Source organism: Oenanthe melanoleuca, chromosome 2 (assembly GCF_029582105.1).
Source record: "Oenanthe melanoleuca isolate GR-GAL-2019-014 chromosome 2, OMel1.0, whole genome shotgun sequence".
Classification (NCBI taxonomy): Eukaryota; Metazoa; Chordata; class Aves; order Passeriformes; family Muscicapidae; genus Oenanthe; species Oenanthe melanoleuca.
This window is the reverse complement of record NC_079335.1, coordinates 74,373,838-74,396,294: the sequence shown is the minus strand read 5'-3', so window position 1 is coordinate 74,396,294 and position 22,457 is coordinate 74,373,838. Positions and strand designations below refer to the sequence as shown.

Genomic DNA, 22,457 nt, shown 5'->3' with positions numbered 1-22,457 from the left:
GTCTCTCCAACAACTCCCACAGTCATACAGCAGGGCTCTCACTCTTCATTATGTTGAAAGGAAAGATGGACAACAGGCAGAAAGAAATATATTCTATTATAGCTTTGGCTGCTTTGATTTCCAGCGACTGAACTATAGTTCTTTAGCTGCTGGAAATACTTGAGGCATGGTAAAAAATTTTGGAGTTCCACAAGGCAAGATAGCATACTGTAAGGAAGATGTAAAAACTTTTTGCAGGTAGGAGAGGTGGGTTCAAGTTCTCTCCAGTAAGAAAGATCTACCCAAAGTCACCAAATCCCATCTAGCTTTTCCACTGAGTGTCCAATCCTTTGACCAGTTAAGGTGATTCACTCAGATTTCTGCTTTCCCTACTAAGTGCTTTCTTTCTTTTACTTTTTCACATAATCTCTGCCTTTAATATATCATTCAATTAAATATGTGTTGGTTTGCTTGCTTTTGTTTACAGAACTGGTATAAATAAGTGGATTGGGAAAGAAATAAAACATTTTTAATTGTTTTGAGTTTGCCAACTTTTATGAGTGTCACTTTTTATTAGCTAGGAATTACACTTCTGATGATGTAAAAATAAAAGCAATTGGTTGGGACAAATAAATAATTTTGATCTTTATATGCTTTCCATATATTAAATATATATGGAATTTCACAGAATGAAAGCAGGAATGACAAATTATTGGGAACATTAGTTATGGTATATAAAATAATATTTTTCTTTTTTTTTTTTTTTTTTTTTTCCCTGGAGTTAGTTAAGAATGCTTGGAAGGGTTCTGTAATTGCTTCGTTTGTTAAAAGCCATTGTAAATGATTCCAGCTTTGAGGAAAAACGTCTCGTCAGTCTCTTCTTTTGTGTTCTTTCCCTGTGCTTCCATTACCCACTTCAAGGCTTTTACTTTCCCTGCTAGGCAAAGTGCCTGGAAGCCAAGGGAGGTAAAGTAGGGAAGTTTAGTTTTGCTTCTAGGGTAGTGCCAATGGCTGCTCTGGGAACCAGATGTTTCTGATACTCTGTGAAGGTTATGTTCCAAATGGCTTATGTGTCATCTTGTCATTGACTTCATGGCAGAAAGGCATGCTTCAAAACAGGAATCAAGGCTGATCACACTGGTTTGCAGTGACAGGCAAATAACCTGAAATATAATGTTTTAGTATCTGCTTTCTTTTCTGCTTTTCTATTTCATGATTTTTAGTCAAAATACATCTGTATCTTACCTTTGACAGAGTTGTATACTGCTGTGCAAATACCACCTGTTAGCAATTTATATATTTGTGACTTGTGGTGGAAATATTGTCATGTATCAAAAAAAATAAAACATTATGAAAGAAATGAAATATGGTGTTACTTTGGGTTTCTCCAAATTATAGATTTTTTAGGTGTTTTTTTGAAATGTCTATGATCTTAAAAGCTTTAAAGTAATATTCTTATATAGCTTTCTGTTACTTTGGATTATATATGCTATAATAAATATATATTTATTTTATATTTCTTCATAGATATTTCATTGATCATAACACAGAAGAAGATAGGTATTTCACGATTGATGCTAGTACTGGGACCATTAAGACTGCCAAGATCTTTGACAGAGAGGAGACACCTTGGTACAACATCACAGTGGCTGCTTCTGAGATAGGTAAATAATTTATTTGGCACGTAGTATGAAAAATAAAAATTCGAAAGGAAAATAATCACTCTCAGATTTTAAGAAAGGCTACCTTAATATGTTATGCTCTTTTTAGCACCAGTGGGTTTTTAGCTAGTCTGGGTAAAGGAGAGTTTTCTGTGTGTATGTGAGTACTCTAACTCCACAGAACAATTGAACAAAATTGAACACATTCCTATGTGATTCCACCTGTGTAAATCTGCCACATTTCTCTGTGTGGGATATAAGGCTGCTAACTTACCCAGCAACATTTCTAAGCATTCAATATCCTAAAACCAGCACCTTGTCCATTTGTGTTCCACAATTCTTATGTCTAAGAAGTTAAGACTATTTAGTACTGTCTGAGAAATGAATCTTTCCTTCTTGTATCTACTATCAACCATTTTAGCAAATTGGATGCTAATTGTGTGCCCATGCTGATTTATACTTCACAAATGCCTAGTAGCTCCTGATTATGTCTCTGGCCTTTTAATAGGCAAATTACCAAGTAAAGATACAATAAATACCTGTGCATTTGAAAGTCCTCTAACTTTGATGAACTTCCATTGCCTCTGATAAGCCTTGCAATGATTAAAAATCATCTGGCTGAGTAGCCCGAGACAAATATTTCTACTTGAGGCAAGGAGAGTTTAAAGAGCTTTTCAGTTAACCTTTTTATTACAGGGTCTTTTATTTTTCCACAATCAAAGTTTTAAATTTATAAAACTCAACAAGGCAAATGAAGAGAGAAAAAGTCCCATCCTGGACTGATAGATTCAGTCCTTCTAAGCACTGTTCGTGATACCATCTTACAGTGGCAGCGATTTTGACCAAAACTGTAAAATGCTTTTGTATATATTCATTTATTCTTTTTTTTTTTTTTTTTTTTTTTTTTTTTCTCTTTTTGTTATAAACTGCAGTTTTTACCTCTAACAGGTTGCACTGACATTATTGAGCCTGATCTGCTTTCATCTGCTTTCATCTGTTTCATCTCTAGGTTAAAATTTAATCTATTCAGCCACTACAGCACTAGCACATGCTACAAAATAAACAGCATGAATGTATCTCATAAAGGGAACAAATTGTTTCTTATTATTGTACCTACACTCACAACTAAATTGACATTTTGGGCTAAGTGCTTTTCTATAGTAAATAATAGGATCTAGAACTTCATGATTAGCTCTTTGAAAAGGTAAACACTAACACTCCTGTGTGCTTGACAGTGTTGTCATATATAGAATGTGCTATTTCAATTCAGCATGAAAAGAAATATAATTAAAGCCTAATCATAAACAGGTGAACACTATTAATTCAAAAAAAGGTTTAAAAGCTGCATTGGGACACTGAAAAAAAAGGAGTAGTCATGAGTCCTTTTCTGTAAACCATTGAAATGCAATTATTTTCCAGAAAGAAATCTCAATAGCATAAAACTTAAGCATAGGTTTCTCCATATTATTTGTTTTACATAATCAAAAAAATGCTGGTGCATATATCATGCTAAGGATGAAGAAAAAGGATTATGTTTATAACTAAACCAGAATTGAATTAATTATAAGTATTATATTTTTTCTTTTTTGTTTTGTTTTGTTTTGTTTTTTTTTGCTTTGTTTTTGTTGTTGATGTTGTTGTTTTTTAGATATTCTGCTTAGAATTCTCTGTTTCAGGTGCATTTTGTTACAGGAAAACAGAGATCTGATTTTTTTTGTCCCTTGCACGGCCTTTGTTACTGTTAAAGCTGAGGTTAGAAAAATAAGTAAATCTATAGTATCAGTTGGCAAAACAATTCATTTATGGAAGAAGGAAGAGACAGTAGTGAAGAAGAGATGGACGACACACAGACTGACAGGCAGCCTAAATGACAGACAGCCTTTCCTTGTGACTACTTCCTCAGTCATTTTCTTACCTGCAGTAATTTGGAAATTGCAACACTGTTGTTCTCTTCCAAATCCATTGTGAACCTAATAATTGAATCTATGTGGAGTAAGAAGCATATGTTGTGTATTGCCAAAGCTCTTCTTTTAACTGCTACATATCCCATATATAATCTTACAGCTTTTGCTTTCAAGTTCAAGAACAAGGTATTGCAGAACTAAGACTAAAGCTGAAATAGCAGTCAAAGGATATGACCAAAGTGTTATTCATTTGTGGGTGTGGTATTCCTCAAATTTATCTGACATAGTAGAAGGCATTTGCTGTTTCTGACACCATTTACTTGGCCAAGAACAGAGCAGAACCTGCAAGGACCATAAACATTGTATTTCTTCAACAGCAGGAAGTGTTCTGTGGGTATAAAATATTGATTGTAGTTAGTTTCTTGAAGTGTTTTCCTCTCTCGACTTTGTGCTGCATTTCCCTGATAGAATTCACTTTCTACCTATCATCCTTTTGACCACTATTTGTAACCAGTCTTGTTTTACATAAATGAAATTTAGAATTGACATTATATTTCTAACCCCAAATGGGTGATATCCTCATGCTTCAGCCTTATTCTTTCTGAGCCTTTCATAAGACATTTACTTCCACTTTTAATCTCTGTATATGATATATAATTTCTGCATTGGTCAAATATCCTGTCTGAAATCTGAGGAAGTCCTACTCCTTTGCTCTGTGGGAGTAATGCTGATGTAATAATCAAATGGTTTTGTTCTGTTACTTCTTAAAGCACACCATTATTATAAGAATGGATAGGCAATCCTTTTCTTTCTTTAACATTCATTGTTCTTAAACAGCAGCATGCAGGGAGAAAGAGTGGAATTTTCATGTCCAGAAGTATCTACTTTGATTGTTTCCTTACTGGCACTTCCTAAAAGTCTCTTTGTGGTATTAGGGAATAAGATGATAAAGTATTACTATTTTTTATGTTGAAGGATATAGAGATCAAATCTAGGGCTAGGGGAATGAATAGTAGAAGTAATAGCAGTAGTAATACTTTAAAATACAGATTCACATAGAATTGTTACCATTTAATTGACTTCTTAGAAACTCTTTTATAAAAATTACAAAAGTCTATTTGAAAGAGAGAGAAGATAGAATTTGCTTGACTCTAGTAAGGGTTTTTGAACAAGTCTTTGACAAGAGAAATGAGAATAGGAAAGTACAGAGCAAATGCACAGTGTTTTATAACAGGTGAAACACTAATTTAGAGGAAAGAAATACAGTCACAGTAATACCGAGAATACAGTCTGTCCCTTTGGAAGTGGAAAAACTTAAGGCTGAACTATTTTAAGGACTAGTGTAGAATCTGTCAATTAGAATTCATTATAATGGTAGCACACAATGATAGGCAGTGATTCAAACTCCAAAATTACCTCCCTAGCTGGTAAGAATTAAGGAAGATTGAGAGAGATTCATGTTAGAACAAGACACATAGAAGGATGGGCTGGGTAAATGAAGGGTGAAGTGGATTGAAAATTGTCTGGAATAGCAGGTTTGAAGGGCTGTAACTAGCAGCCCAAACTGCAGCCTGAAGTCCAGTCACTAGGAAGTACTCCCAGTGGCTTATGCAGGATGCAATGCTCTTTAATCTCTTCATTCTTGAGGTGGTAAGTGGAGCAGAGTGTTGTCTCAGCCACTCTCACTCTCTTTGCAAATTACACAAAACTGGAGTAAAGGCTGATACATCAGTCTGTCATGTTGGCAGCCAGAAGGATCTCAACAAGCTAGACAAATGGGTGAACAGGAAATGCAGAGAGGTTTAATAACAGGAAATGCAAAATCCAGCACTTGGAGAGGAATAATGCACCTATGCACCAGTTCATATGCAGGCAGGTGAGCAGCTTTTGAAAGTAGGATGTGGTGGGGATCCTGGTGGGTGAAAGCTGGACATGAGCCAGTCATGTGCCCTTCTGGCAAAGGAGACCAATGCCATTCTGCACTGGATGAAATAACCTGTGGTCAGCAGGATGAGAGAGGTGGTCCTTCCTCTCATCTGAGCAGTATCCGGTAAAATAACAGGAGGCAATGTCTGCAAATTGAAGTACAGAAAATTCAATTTAAACCAAATGAGAAAAATAGTTTTACTGTGAGACTGATCAAAAATTGGAACAGGTCACATTGAGAGAGTGTGGATTCTCTGTCTTGGAGACATTCAGAACTCAGAGAAATGAACACTGTAGATTCAGCTTTGAGCAGAGGAGTTGGACTTGCAGATCTATATAGGCACCTTCAAAATCAATGATTCTTGAGCTGTGTTTTTAATGTGGAGGAGAAAATAAAAGAAGAAAACAGAGCTAACCAGTTTCTTGATATGTTTTCCAGGTGATGGTAAATCAAAAGGTTATTGGAGTTTGTAAAATAATCAACATTTAGATGGATAATTGTGCTTCTAATTAGAAATTTGATTTTTAAAAGCAAAAAAAAAAAAAGTTGTGGAGAGGCTGTATAGAACAGAAAAACTGAAATAATGGTATTTCATACCAGGTTCTGTCAGATCCCCCAGACTTAATGAAATCCTGTCAAGAAACAGCAAAAAATGACCACGTGAAAGGATACTGTGTATACAGACCTTTGAAATCATGATGGATTAGAAATCAAAATATTGAAAAGATGTCATTATGCAGTTGATTTAAAAAAAAAAAAATCAAAACAAAAACAAACAAACAAAAAACATCCCACAAATAAAACCAACAAAAAAAATGCAACAGAAAAAAACCCACAAACACAAAAAAACAGAAATCTCCACGGTGTTAAAAAATGAGATATTGAAAAAAACGAAACCAAAGCCCAACCAAACAAATATATTTTTCTCTGTTTATACATCTGTATTTATTTTGCTATGTGTATTCCTTAGAGAACTTCAGAGCAAAAAATACCAAAAGTGTTGAGTTAGGGCAGTACTTCATTGACAAACTATGCAATACCCTTTGTGCTATGGAAAGGATACCAGGAAAAAGTAATTGCAAAACCTACTCAAAGAATAACTTTTAGACTCATTTTAATAGAGTGCTAGCAAACCTGCTCAGAAGTTAAATATGTGGAAAGTCAGGATAACTCACAAGAAGAAAAGTTTGAAACAGTTATTTTAAAAGATTTAGTGTAAAAGCATTGAAATGCCTTTTCTAATTAGAACATAAGTAGTTTTTAATAAATCTTGATAAAAACAATAACAGAAAGATACAATTACATAATTCAGAGGAAAACAGGTTCACAGAGACAGCTAATAATATACAGCAGTGAAATATAAAACCCCCTGAGATGCTGAGTAATGAAAGTTCTATAATTACATTAAATAGACAGATCAAGTGTATTGTTATATTGAGGTGTGTTTATATCTGTTCTATAGAATCACAGAGATATTACTACCCACATTGCCATCATTAAACAGCAAGTTATGAGAATAATTTGTCAGTTCTTTTCCACATTTTATGTTTGCTGAAAAGAAATTACTAAGTTTTGGGTTGGTTATTAAAATATATTACTCCTGATAAAACTACATGAGGCTGTCATATGGAGAAGGATAACTGAAGCTAGAGGGGAGATATAAAGCATACATAGTATTTCTCTTAATGCTATTTAGAGGCAAGCTGATTTATTTTCCAAAAAGTGAAATCAAAAGACAAAAATACACAATTAATTTCTGTTTATTTTGTAAGCACATGAAAGAAATATATGCATTGCCTGAAGGAAGTAAGGCTTGGGAAGAATAGCTTCCTGGCATACAACACTAAAAGAAAAGAACAAGAATTTGTGTCAATCTATTTTCTCATTTTAAATTTTTCCACATAACCAAGAATAACTCTAATAGCTTGTGTCAAATAATTAGTTTTTAGTAAATGTGTCCTTTACAATATCTTTAAGAAAGTAATCTAAATCAGGAAAAAATGCTGTTGCAGTTTGATAAACTCCTAACTGTTTGTATCTGGAGGACAGCAGGATGATTATTTAATACCAGTAAGTTTGTTTCTAGATTCGTGCCTCAATTTTCATTTGAAATTAGTTTTTTCTTACAATGATATAAAATGTCCTCATAGTGATTTTCGATCTCAGTTTTTTCCTCAAAACTAATATTTTTTGTCAGCGATAGAGAATAGACTTAAGCAATGAAATTCACTACTTTTTAAGAAAAAATATCATGAGAGGGAAATATTCTTTTGTATTGTTTTGTATATTTATGATTATCTCTATAGGTATATTGCAGAAACAGAAATCAAATTGTTACCAGAAACCCTGCCTTCAACAAGGAAAAAAAAAAAATCACATTCATTCTTTATCTTTGACCCCACTTGCATTCTGCCTGCTAGCTCAGTTTCAGTAAAGATAACATTTACTTTATTTTTCAAGGCAACGGAATCTGCCACAAAAGTGTTTCCCTGAATCTGAAGGAGATTAAAGTAGATTTTAAAAACAAAACTACGCTATCTGAGTTTTGAGACTGTATTGGTCATGGTGTAGGGACAATGACCTGGATATCTGCTGTCTTTTTACTGGTGAGAGCTGGACACAGTACTGGTACCCTGTCCAAACCTACCAATGACACTGGTTACTTCCAGGCTTGGCAAGCTGCCTACTAATGCATCACAACAATATGAATTTATAGCATCATATAACCACTAATGTTGGAAAAGACTTCTAGGATCATTGAATCCAACCATTTAGCCAGGAGAAAAGGAGGCTCAGGGAAGATGTTATTGCTCTCTATCACTGCCTGAGAGGAGGTTGCAGCAAGGTGGGGGTTGAGAGGACAGAGGAAATGGTTCACAGTTGTACAAGGGGAAATTTCATCTTGATATTAGGAAAAATTTCTTCATTTCCATCTGACAGGATGGCCAGGCATTGGAACAAGCTGCCCAGAGAAGCAGCAGAATAACAACTCATGGAAGTGTTCAAAAATCATGTGGATATAGCAGCATCTGCTGTTCTTTTAAATGTGTTTATCAATGCAATACAGAAAGCCTACAAAAAAGCTATTTTAAAAATTCAGCAGTTGAAAGGCAGTTACTTCTCCATCCTTTTCAAGAAATGATGCTTCTAATTCAAATTTCCATGCTTATTCCCCATTTATATTGGTTTAGTCGTTGGATTCCAGGCATGCTGGATTTTCTTCTGTTTCTTTGGGAAAAGCAAAGATGAATATATTCTTACATTATCATCTGAAAATGGGGTAGGATATGGCTCTTCTTAGCTACCAAGGTGGGGCCCCAGAGAAGGGATGGAATTTGGAATCATATGGCATTTATTTGAAGCTTTGTGACAGAAATCTCAAAATGGACATTTCTGGCCACAGAACCAGTATGTTTTGTGGTGCCCTGTTTTAATCAGTCAGTCAACACCTACATCGTCTGAGAGAATTTTGCTTGCATTTAGGCAAGAGAAGGTTTCCAGTTTCAAAGCTCTAAATATTTTTGGTCTAGTGCAGTGCTATGATTATTACTATTGCTTCTGCTGCCATTATTACTATTGTAATACAAGAGAAATGAGCAGTGCCTTCAGTAAAAAGGTAAATTTTGCTACAAGAAAAAAATAAAAGCATTTGCTATCCATCTCCAGGTGACATTATTTAGAAGTACCCACTTTCTTAAAAAAAAAAAGACTGGTACTTTACACTTATTCTTAGTTTCTGCATAATTTTCTCCTTCGTAGAAAATTTAGTTTTTCTTGTGATGGGTCCTTTGTATTTCTCTTTAAAAAATAATGGTATACACAGCTAGTTGAATTTCCTAGATATTGGTTTGCATTGTAAGGTCTTGAGAAGATGTCAAAATGGGCTTTTATAGTAAACAGTTATGAACCAGTCTAGATTTAGTTAACTTAAAAAAAAAGTAATTAAAAAAATCCAAGAAAACAAAGCAAGCAAAAAACAAATAAACCCATGAAAGATTGTTGGTGTCAGGACTTCTATTCTGAAAGTCATTCAGGTAGAATTTTTTTTCATAACGTCTATGGGAATTTTGTTAGTGTGAAAAGAAAGTCTCAGACATCAGTAACTGTATTAGAAATCTTTCTCCTTAAATAGGGGTTTTAAAGTTTGCCCACAGAAACTAATAGAAGAGGAGATTCAAGGCTTCACATTGGCTGTTAATTGGATCTTCTGTATACTTGGAGTGGACTTGTCCATAGAGGATCTGCTAATGAAATTGATTTACTTTACAGATGTTTAGTATTCTGGAAGAAGAACTATTTATTCTGGGAAAAGTCTGAAGCAGAAGAAAGTAAGTCCCTAGCATAGGTGAAACAGAGCAATGTTTCTGCTTCAGTTACCTCTTAAAACACAGAGCATTCATTTAAAAAAATATATTCTTGAGGCATAATGCTAATAGGACACAGAATATTTTGCAATGCACAGACCTGAAATGTATGTCAACACAGATTATCTTAAAATTGGAAATCTGCCAAACTGATGCAAGAAATTTGTCTAATTAAGAAAATTGTACTGTTAAAAGTGCCAATTATTAGATCACTTTGGAGATTGAAGGTGAACTGTATTCTTGAAAAAGACTGGAGTATATGTTGATTCTGAAGATTAAAACCTTAAAAAAAGGAAAAAATCCTTGTATTTCCTTCAATTCCTTCTCATTCTCTTCATTAAAACTGTTCTGTCGCTGTGCATGCAAATTTATGTTGTATGCACACTGTTCAAGACTGTTTTGGTAAGTGGTGTTAATACTGTACATTAGCATTTTGTACTGAGTAGTCTGTCAGTATGGAAATTTGCCTGCAAAATTCAGTGATCCCATGAGGTACTGGCTTCCAGAGAGTTACTAATATTGTTACATTGTGCATAAAGACCTCTTTCGAACTGATGAGGTATTTATAAATTATTTTTACTGCAAAACAGCTGCAGAAGAAACAAAGATAAACTTTCTGGATCTTCATAAAATCTCTCTGCAAAATGACTGCAAATGTACCTGACTAAGATTGCTCTGGGTAGTAGTGACAAGCACAGAAGAGGACACATTCAAGGTGGGGCAAAGAGGTCTGCAGCCCTGTACTGAAACAAAATATTTAACTCTTTTTGTCACACACTGGACCAAGAAGTGTGATTTTTTTTTCTTCCCCAGTAACTATTCCAGTCCTACACAGCAGTCCTTTATCAGTGGTACCCACTGCCCTGTGCTCTCTCTGCTTTTTTGTTCTCTTCCTCTTAGACATATTATGCCCCCTTACACCTTTGAAGATGGCTGTGCTTTGAGCTGGAAACTGGACCAATGACCTCCAGAACTCCATTTCAACCAAGATTTTTCAGTGATCCTATGATTATCTGATAATTACAACTTCTGTTGCCCTCTTGATAAAACTCCATCAGGTTTTCTGTAGTATTAAGGTGTTAAAATTCTTTGTTATAGTTTCTGAATCTCCTCAAAAATTAGTTTATTAATCTTTAACCCTTTACAGTAATCCCTGCTTTCTAGCTCATTATTATGCTTTATGTGCTCTCTCTTTATGTGCATTGTGGTCCTTCCTTTCATTTATACCACTTTCTAGTCCACACACCTCACAAATTATGTTCAAAAACCTCCACAACAAAGCCTCAAGACCAAAGGTTTTTTGAGCCATAGATGTAATAATCTGTAATTGTAATAATAGGATTTTTTAAATTCAATTGTCTGATTACATTGACAGAGGGCACCACCTAAATGAGTTGTAAGCTACATTTAAGTGAGCAGTAAGAAATGTTAAATCTATACAGCCTGTGCTGTTCTGTACAATATTTTGACCTACCTCCAGGAAAGGAATAAATATCTTTTTGTATTAATAGTCATACTCCACATGTCCTGGAGAGAAGATTGCTTCCTTCAGAAAAAACAGCAAAGATAGATAAATGGCTCCCTTCTCCCAAATACTTAGTGGGCAGCCAAGTGTCATTCTTCCTTCACTACTATATATTCCAACATTTTAACTTGCCTCTAAGTTTTTTGCTAAAAGTGTTTTTAGATACCAATAGAAAGCCTCATTCTTGCATAAACACAGTTGAGATAGTCCAGTTTAGTCTCTTAGTTCATCTCTTACGGAGATGTTCATAGATTCAGTGTAAATCTGTAAAGTTGTAAAGAAAAGGCCACTAAAGCAAAATTTCAGCAAGATAATGGAATTTTCAAGCATATAAATGTCTTCTGAGCATGTTCTTCTAAGTTCTAATGCTAATGGTAATTGGGAATAGCATTCCTCTGCTAGTTAAGTCTTCTGTTGACTTTATTTCCTTTCTATTAACATTTTGTGGGGATGATCGACTAAGTTTCAAAAGCAAATTAAAATCATTGTGTGAAAATTAATGTTAGTTAAAAAACAGAATGTGAAAAATCTGAGGGAACTTCTGAGACCTAAGTGCTTTGGCTTGTATCCCATGTGGAAACAGAAAGAGAGATTTCTCCACTTGTCAAATAAACTTCAACATTCTCAAATATTCTTTTATTGTGAGCTAGTGTCTAGTCAAAGCTTTCCAGAATTCTGAGCAGAGATCATTAAAAGTGAGACAAATACAAGGCATTTTACAAATTACCCTTTTTGACAGACACATGGTAGGGATTAATTTTGATCAAAATAACCATGATGAATGAAGTTCCACCATGAATGAAGCTTGGGCTACTAATATTTCTATTTTTTTTTTTCTTCTTATGAGAACATACAGGGACATGAACTTTTAAAATGTCAATCTATAATACTCCATTCTTCCATTTTATTCCATTTAAAAGATTGACTTACTGTCTTCTACTGATAGTCTCATTTAGTTGGTGAATGTAGGATGAAGTTTGTCATCTAACTGATTGGTACTTGTACGGAATCCAGAAGGCATGTATTAGATAATTATTAAAAGTTTAAATACATAATTCTTTCAACAAAATAAAATTAACTTAGAAGTAAGAGCAAGGGTGTTGTGGACTGAAAGGAATTGAGTTTGTTTGTGGGGGCTTTTTTCTCCATTTTATCATGGAAAGTGTATTCTTATTGAAAGGATTCTATTTATTGTGGTTTTTTGAGGGTGTAATCTTTCTGAGGGTGAGCTCTCATGAAAGTACTGATCATAGCTTAAGGCTCTAATACTTAAACATTGTTTTCTTTGTGCAAAAACCAGACTCACTTCTGCTAAATTTTCTTTCTTTTCTTCTGCTAAAGCCTCACTCAATGACTGTTGTGTGAAATACCATAGTAACTTATGAGAAACCAGAACTCAAGCTTGGGAAAAGCTTACACATACCTATGCATTTTATTACTATATTTGCATTTTATTTTCTAAACTCTTTAAGGAACTGTGAAAAAGAAAAATGCTTTAATATTTTTTGTATTAGATTTAATTCAATACTGTGATGACAGTTTAACATTTATTACCAAGAAATGGATCATTTCTTAGCATACAGTGTGACAGTATAAGTCCAGCAGCTTCCTCCCACTTCATTTCCAGAGTAGCTTGTATTTAAGTGACTTAAGACTCATGCCATACTTCCCACTCTTTTTAACTGCTATTTTTTCAAAACAGTTAATGAAGCATGACAAGCATCTTTTAGCATGTTGTTACCCAAATTTCTGGAGCTGAATACAGTTTTCATCCAGTTATTGTATTAATAAACCACTTTTAAATTGAGGATGACATGCAGTATTAAGTATTTCAAAAGGCTTAATAGCATCCTGTGTGTTTTGCAGACAATCCTGGGCTAGTGAGCCACGTTCCAGTTGGTGTAAGAATCCTGGATGTCAATGACAATCCTCCTGAGCTTGCCAGAGATTATGATATAATCGTCTGTGAAAATGCAAAGCCTGGTCAGGTAACTCTCACAGCTATATTTCTTCCAGTGATAAAGAACAATTACTTTGTTAATGTACCATATGTCTGAAGTTTGGGACATATCATAATTCTTTCTGATTTCATTTTAGCATTTTGCATTTGACTGAAATTTTAATTGCTTTATGCAAAAGGTAGAAAATTTTGGCATTTGTTCAATATCTCTTTCTTGTTGCTGCAAAAAAAATATACTCAAGCTATTTTCTGTAAAGACAGGTAAAACTTCAATCCCGACAGATGAGGGATAGAATTTGACGAGCCGCTATCCTGAGCAAGGGAATGAAGCATATTTTACACCTCTCATCCGAGTGCCACATAGCAGCAATGTTTCCAAGGCAGCTCTCTGCCATGGCTGGTGAGCGTGGCTCACAGCCTCACTCTTTGCTTGGTGGTGCCCTTGTCTATAAAGGGTCATTAAAAGATCTTGAATGGGTTTTTCACAATTGTGAGCATGGGGAGGGCCAGAACTGCGAATGAATAGCTGAATCATGCTCCAGCCACTGTTTCTCTGATCAATTCACATTGTTGCAGCCCAGGGTTTGACAATTTTGCCAAGTGCTTTTGCTTTTCTGCGTAGGTTGAGTTTTATTCTCAACACGGTGCTTATTTTGCATTATTGCACAGGTTGTATGTTTCAGTTATGAGCTCATATCTTTCCTGAAGAATATATTACTAGCAATAGCATTATTTTCATCAAATCCTTAAAAAAAGTGTACACAAATGCACAGTGATATATTTCTGTTTTTAAAGCTGAGACTATAAAAATGCTATACGTCATCTGACTGTAGCCTGGTCAAAGTTATCTTCACTCCACCAGTAGCCAAAAACTGGCACCTGAAGCACAGTTTAAGAACCTGGCAAGTGTGTATGATGCTGCAAATACTTCCCTGGTATCAGATCATTTGAAGGTCATTTCCTGATCTAAATGTGGTTTGTGTATTTTTTAATAATTCTTTAATAACCATCTCATATGAGCCTGTCTAACTTTTCCTACAGTAAGCATAACTTTTTTATATCTGCTACCTCATGCACCAAGAAATTTTGCAGTTTAATTGCATTCTTCAATAAGACCTAACTTTTTTTTTAATTTTTCCATACTGTCTTCAACCAATAAATACTAGTTCCCTTGGGAGAGAAAAAGGTAGTGCAGTGGATCTCTATATATTATTGCATTAATAAATGACATGCATTAATCTCTTGTACATTGTCCCTTAGCTGTCTCTTGTCCAGACTGGGTCAGTCCTACTTAACTGGGGTAATTGGTGATAAAAGCCTTCCAGACTTTTGATCATTAATCTTTTCCTCCTTTAAACTTTCTCCAATTCCTCTCTCTTCACCTTGAGGTAGAATCAAGACTCAACGTGCAGTTGGTTATGCAGTGGTTTATAATTCTTACAAAGTGCTTCATAGAATGTGATGCTCTCTGCTTTGATCTTTAGTACTTTCATAGCAATTTCTAAGAATGACTTTGATTTTTAACCACTAGTAAGCATGGAATGCAAAAAAATTATCCCTGTCATAACACCAATATCTTTAAAGATAATAGTCAGATCAGAGATCACCATTGTGTGTGAAGTTAAGACTTTACTACTATGTACAATGAATTTCATTTGTGTTTGTATTGCCTGGCTGCTGAGTATTGGGAGATCTTTAATGTCAGCCCTTCGTCTTTTCTTCTTTGAACAATTCACTATCATAAATAGATTTGGTGGGCTGATAATCATACTCTTTTTAAGACATTTATTATAATTATATAATACAATATACAATAATTATTTATTATTAAGACACTGATCAACAAGTGGCCCAGCATAAGCAGGAAATCATTGTGGCTTTCTCTCCTTCTGTAATATACAATTTATAGAAGAGATCCTATTTCCTCTCTTTAGAGAAGTTACGTGTGCAAGGACCTTCCCTCTTATCTAATGACTGTATAGTGTTCTTCAGTGCTCTTATTGAGACACTGGAAAATCCCAGTAGGTCTGTCTGTCAGCTGAATATCTCTTATTAAATGATTATTAAAGTAAAAAATTATATTCTGAAAAATAAAGGAAAATATATAGAAAAATCAGAACTTGTAAAAAATTATGTAAGAAGATAACAATCTCGTTCAAGCATTAGTTGCAAATAATTTCAACTTTTTCTGATATTTCTAAAATTATATAGATTGACAATAAATGTTGCATTATTATAACCAATAATAAGGTAAGCATGCAGTGAAGCTATCACAGAAATGTTCTTTGCTGGGGCTGTTGTTTCTGGTATATAGCTAATATTGCTAGCAAAGTTTTAATTCTCCAATAGTAGTTTTACAAATGATAATTTATGGTCAAGGTCTTTAAGGTATACAATAGAATTTACTCACTGTTTAGGTCAGCCTTGTACTTTTCCTTGAGTTACTGTTTCACATGTTACATTCTTCAACTAACAGGCTCCTTGACATATGTGTTATGAACTATTTTTTATTTGCATTTCACAGCAAGGTTTTCAGAAAAATTCTAACACTAAGCAAAAGCCAAAAAAACCCATGAAAATTCACATCTTTTGCTCATGTTACCATCTAGTCTAAGGAAAGAAAAAAGTAAGAGGGTGCTCAACTATTAGAGAGAGGGCGCAAATAAACTGATTGCAAAAGAATGCAAGTATTCCATATGCTAAAAAGGGTTTCCAGCTGGGTGGTTCTGAATCACTGAAAAGGCAGTATACCTTTGAGTTATGCACCATCCTGTGACTATGTTTCGTAAGATTTATGCCTAAATGACAAATTCTGTACTGCTGGGGACATGTGCATGACAGGCTTCCATGTTGCACTGTCCTGTAAGATTCATCATTTCTTTCCTCAGCACATCTATTTTGAAATTTTTATGTGTGAGATAAACTAACCAGGATATAGTAATTGAAAGACTTGTTGTGTTTGCTTGTTTATTATCAGAAGACCTTTCTATGGAGTGAAATCACAGTATAATCTAATTGCAGAGCCTGTCTCCTGTCATTTTTCCCTCCACTGCTCTATTTTTTGGAAAAAAAAAAAAAAATAAAGAAAAAAAAAAGAAAAGGAAAAATAAACAAACAAAACAAACAAACAAAAAAAGGGCTTCAGTGTTTAATGCTTAAGCCTTAAGTGACCAAACCTAAAGCATATCAAAGCAAATGATTATGAAGAGATCATCATTTCCATGCTGAAGTGACAGCTTTAGTCACTTAGTAATCATATAGTTGAGAAGATAGACTAAGTATCTGCAACAGATTCCAAGTGAAGCCTGGCTGATATTATATATTGAAGAAGATGAAGTAACTCTGATTTGATCTTAGATGACATTCAGACTAGGAGGATACTGACTTCTTAACGTATACTGATTTTGTGAATGACTGTGAAATTTAACCAATGTTGGAAAATGACATTTTGTCATCTTCCAAAAAGGAAATCAATGTTAGCTGGCAAGGAATGCCTCTGCTATGTGTTTGTCATGTGTATATTTGCTCGTTTATTGATTCAATTCTAAAATGATTCTGAGTAGAATTTAGCACCTGCTCTCTGTCCTCTCCAATTAGTTCTCCTCAAATCTTGAAATTCTCTTTTCTTGTCATTTCTTGCCTTTAAAAAAATATCATGAACCTTCAGGTTCATCCTATCAGTGTTGTCAGCTGGGCTTTACTGAAGTTCAGATTATGTGTCAATATTTTTATTTTAATCAGGCTTGGCAAGGTACACATTAATGTCTGCTAATAGGCTATTAAGTACTTGGCCAATTAATTACAAAAGGGTTAATAATAGATTTTGGTGTCAGGATGATACATACATTTGTTTCTAACTGCTGTATGAATGTCCTAGAGATCTTTTCTGAAAATATGTGAACTTTCTGTTTAAAAACAAAACAGGTCTCTAAAAATGCTTTGACCTATCCAATTAAAAATACAATACTAATTTTCTATGAGAAAAAGCATAACTTTTATACCATGAGGTGCTATACTTTCTATATACATTCATGAATTCAGAGAATACTTGAATTTACATGTGTGAAATCAGGGAATATAGAGAGCAGATTCTGAGTTATAAAGTTAGACTTAAAACCAAATAATATTTACACTAGTCATGTGTCACTGAGGCCTTGATCAAAGGTATTTTTGTTGCAGAATGACATGCTCTTGAAGCAGCATTCTGTAAAATGTCACTGAATGTTTTATGTAGCATAGTGAAATAGGATGAAAATTTATCCACCATGCTGTCAAATAAAAGCTGAAGCTGCATGACAAATTGATTTATATTTCACTGAGAAACATCTCTGAGTATTTAAAAAAATATTTAATAAAATGATATTTTTTTCTTATAGTCTTACCTCACATTTTTATAAATGTGTTTGGTACTTAATGGCATTTTTAGTATTTGAATAATAACAGAAATTGATTCTTTGGAACATATTCTTCTATCACCCCTATTTTTGCCTTGCTGTGCCAAATATCATTTCAACATTATAAACTAAATATATAGATAGCTGAGAAAATCCTGTATTTCTGGTTTTACATGGTAGTTTCACTAACAGTTTTGTTATCTTTTCAAAATTCAGTAGTGAAAAATTAGCTTTTGCCAAAATTTTCAACCAGTATTGCCATGACTTTACTAAAAGTCATATGCATAATTATGGATATTTCAGATTTTTTCAGACTGATCTTACTCTGTTCCACTTCAGGAAAAAATATTATGACAAACTAGTAAAATATTATTGGCAACCATAACAAGTACTATTAATTGTCTCAGATGTGTACAGTCAATGCAATGTACTTGACTGTATATAGTAAATGGAATAAACATTATACCCTGTTGAGTTGCCATAGTTTAACTCCAGCTGTAAATTCCTCCCCACACAGCCAGTTGTTCACTCCCCCACCGGTGGGATGGGGAAGAGGATGGATCAGGAAAGTGAGAGAGCTTGTGGTAAAGGCAGTGTAATAGGTATAGTCAAAGCTGCACGTGCAAGCAAAGAAAAGCAAGGAAATCACCATTTCCCAAGGGCAGGCAGGTGTTCAGCCATCTCCTGGAGAGCAGAGCAACATCACATGTAGCAATGCTGACTTTGGAGGAAAAACACCGTCACTGCAAACCTCTCCTCCTTTCTTTCTTCTTCCCCCAGCTTTATAAGTGAGCACGACATCATACAGTATGGAAAATCCTTTTGGTCAGTTGGGGACAACTGTCCTGGCTGTGTCCCCTCACAATTTTTCTTGCATCCCCACGCCCTTGCTAGTGGGGTGGTACAAGAAACAGAAAATACTTTGACTCTGTGCAAGCCCTGCTCAGCAATGACAGAAACATCTCTGTGTTTACCAACACTTTTCCCAGCACTAATCAAAACCACAGCCTCATACCAGCTACTGTGAACAAAATTGACTCTACCCCAGCCCAAGCCAGAACATATGTTTGTTTTCCTTCTCTTATGTGAATGGAGGTAGAGAACTCTGTGATGTCTTTCAGTTTTAAAACAGACCAAGCCACTGCAGTCTGTACTGTTTATGTTTCAGGTTCAGTCCAGACAGACTGCAGCTGAACACTGAACAGAAAAATTCTTATGAAAAGAGTACTTTCCCTCCCCCTTTTATGTTTCCCTCAGGATATCTATCAGCTCTTTGCAGCAGTCTGTGTGGGCTTCACTGCCTATATCACAGGAACAGCTTTTATTGGATTCCACTTTAGCACTTGAGTTTCAAGACCCAGCATGAAAATGAAAGCAGAGGTAGAAATACTGTTCGGTCCCACATTCCAAGAGCTTAGATCAATTTTAGTTGAAAGTAAATTTAAAAACCACCAGAGCTTTCTAAGGCAAAGGTCCTACCTTTCAAAAATACCTTTCTTAGGCATGGTTCTGGCTACATCCAGCTCTATTGCTTTTTGGGCAAACTAAACTAAAGCCAGGAGTGGCTGCTGTTCTTCCTGCTCTGTTCTCTGGCAATTTAAAACTGATTCTTAACAGAAATTTTTTAGCAGAAATATGGTTAGCAGAAATATTTTAGTTAATTGTTTTTCCTTACCAATATGGAAGTATATTTAATTATTAGGACAGCAGGCAGATGACACTTCACATAGACCATCCTGGTTCAGTCTTTTACCTCCATAGAAACAGATATTTAGCTAAACCTGTAATTCAGGAAGTCAGCAGGATACAATGCAGGTGGTGATAATCTCTATACCAGGTCTTGACAGTACCAAAACATCAGAAAGTATAGATCCTGTAGATGCTTTTACCTGGCTTTGAAGTGTGGTTCCTAAAATATTTCCTGCTAGAGAAATTGAGTTAATGACCCAGTTATTTCATCTGTTGAATTCAGCAGCAGTCAAGTAGAAAATTAAAATAAGGTAAACTTGAGCATCCTGCTGAGGTCAGGTACTATAGGGGTCAAGTTCAAATTTCAACACATTCACTGTTAATTTTTTGTTTCAGGTAATTCAGACTATCACTGCTACTGACAAAGATAACTCTGCAAATGGTGCAAGGTTCCATTTTTCTCTTGATGAAGGGCTTTCTTTGAATCCTAACTTCACTCTAAGGAACAATGAAGGTAAAACAATTACATAAATCTCAAAGAAATGGACTTCTGTTTTGTCTGGGGTGAGCAGAAAAATTTCCATGCATTTCCTGACAGAAGCAGAAAACTGTAATATGTCATGACTGAGCTGTTGGGTATCAAGGATATGTGTACACAACATATTGCAAACTATGAATAATCAGATATTGCATTTTGGATTTATATTCCACTTTATTTTAGCATTTATACTTCATACTTTCAGGAAAGTTTTTGAAAAGTGGATTAATGAAAAATATGTAAATTTGGACTACTTTTAGGTGAAATAGCACTGATTTGATATTGTCAAAGTTATTGTCATTTATTGCTTAAAGGTGAAAAAAAATGAAGGGGCATCAAAATTGGAGTTTGTGCTTACTTTTACAGATATGACATCAAGAGCAGGTCCTTCTATGGTTCCTGGATGATAGTCTATTGCTTCATGCCATTCCTAAGAAAGTGTGTCTAAACATTACAATCAGGAATTCACAACAGATAGACTCAGAAGGAAGACAGCCCTCAGTCTCCCAAACAAGTGTTTCTGAACATTTCTTAAGTGAGAACACTGTCTAATCTTTCCATAACCCAAACCAAAATCACCTTTGCTCTTGATCAAGTATATCCTTGTGGTCCCCACTTTGCAACCTTATGAAACTTCATGTAAACTTTAAACGTTTGTCTAAATTTTCCTCTTGAGATTTTGTGTATGTGTGTGTTGTGGGGCTTTCCTTGTATGCCTGTGTGCAAGTAAGTGGGATTTGCTTTATTTTACAGTTATATATTTGTAGTGCTGCTGTGGAATACATTCTGAGATCTAACAGATCTCTATTCCTCTGTAATGCATTAACTCCATCATTGGTATATTTGGTACATACAGTGATATTGAAGCAATTCTGTATGGACTTTTTATCTGTTTGTAAAATTGATCAGGGAAGGAGATTGTATAATCTTCCTAAAGAATCTGTTCCAGTGTTTAACTATACTTACAGCAGAAAAAAAAAAATCATGCTAGTTACTTGGAATTCACAAATAGATTTCAGATTCAAGTTCCAAAACAGATCAATAAATATATATCAATATTAATAAATAATCATAAATATTGAAGGGCAAATTCATATATACAAATATTCCCTAAGTGAAACTCCAGCACTTTCCCAGATTAATATATCAATCCCACTCAGACTGTGATGGAACATTATAGAAAAAGCCAAATTGTTGTTTCTGAATGAAGGAGGGGTGCCATTACATATTTCTGTATTTTAGTCTGTATTTCCAATGAAGTCATTGAGCATTAGACTGTGATTTCATGTGAAATCATGTGCATGTTCACATGTTCATTTCAGTACAAGACATTTATATCAAGAAGTTGTTGTTGTTTTTTTTTTTTAATAGCTCTACTGAAGTTGTGGTTAATTGTAGAGTAGATATTTTATGAACATATTTAAAGCTGGGTCTGTGTTCATTGCTACAGAAGATATTTAACTACACAGATTTATAAGTGGGCATAAACTTCTAAAAACTATTTGATGCAGCAATGTCATGTTCGTGTTTTGGATAGAAATATTTAACTTTGGATAGAAGCACTTGGTGCTTTTATTAACTTCCCCAAGATCAGTGAGCAATGACTTAGCAATCAACAGCTGAAGGCAGTGTTTGGACTACTCTAAATTGGATTTTATGGGGGGAAGTAGAGGAAGGAACTGAAAAAATTGTCTTTTAAGGTAAAAGCCTATTGTGCATTATGTTTTTATTTCACCTAAGGAAGAACAAAATTATGCACTTCCCACAGCATCTTGCATAAAACTTCTCACACATAGAGAGGCTCCAAAAATGCAACTTCCAAACTGGCCGTATAATTAAAAAATGGCTGCTTAACTCAAACCATAACAAGAAATCTATCTTAAAAGCAAATGCAGAGTTACAAATTTATTTTGTACAAAAGACTTTGAATCTATTGTTTAAACATTGTCCTTTATTGGGACCTTTTCTTTGTGACACAATCTATATATAAAATATTAGTGAAACATCTATGAAGTACATGCACAATATGCAGCTATTTAGCATTTATGACTTTCGTATTTCTCATCTATTTCTATTCAAAAACAGATATTCTATTGTTTTCTATTCTTAGAAATAGCAGAAAGGAGGTGGGCAGAACAGGCTCTTCTTATATCTGTGACAAGTTTGCACTTTTGAAAACTCATGTTTTAGAGCATCAGGCATTAAAAATAATCAGAATGCTCTGAACAGAAGACAGCTGCTATTTTTACCTCTGGATTCCAAATTCTATAAAGGCTGGCATTCTGGAAGGTTTTAATTTGTTTTTTTTTGTTATGTTTTTAAAGATAAAAACTACAAAAATTGCCTTAAGAGAATTTTTTGTAATGTTTCACAGAATGATAAAACCCAAATTCTTGTTTTCACGTAGAAAATAGTAGTCAGTAGTAGCTGTATCTGTCTCTAGAGACCTATATCTCTCTTATAGTCACCTTCTAATTCAGTCATCCTCTCCTTTTATTTCTTCAGGAAAAAAGTTC

General features: G+C 34.5%; 1 protein-coding gene across 5 annotated transcripts in view; it reads left to right on the top strand.

Annotated features, from left to right (window-relative positions):
• The window catches only part of CDH18 (cadherin 18), a 479,267-nt gene that overhangs the window by 442,739 nt on the left and 14,071 nt on the right, over positions 1–22,457 (top strand). For all 5 annotated transcript variants that reach the window (XM_056485314.1, XM_056485312.1, XM_056485313.1 and 2 more), the window contains 3 exons: positions 1,507–1,643; positions 13,227–13,348; positions 19,800–19,917. In XM_056485314.1, coding sequence (XP_056341289.1) covers positions 1,507–1,643; positions 13,227–13,348; positions 19,800–19,917 — 377 coding nt within the window. The remainder of the gene's footprint in view (positions 1–1,506; positions 1,644–13,226; positions 13,349–19,799; positions 19,918–22,457) is intronic.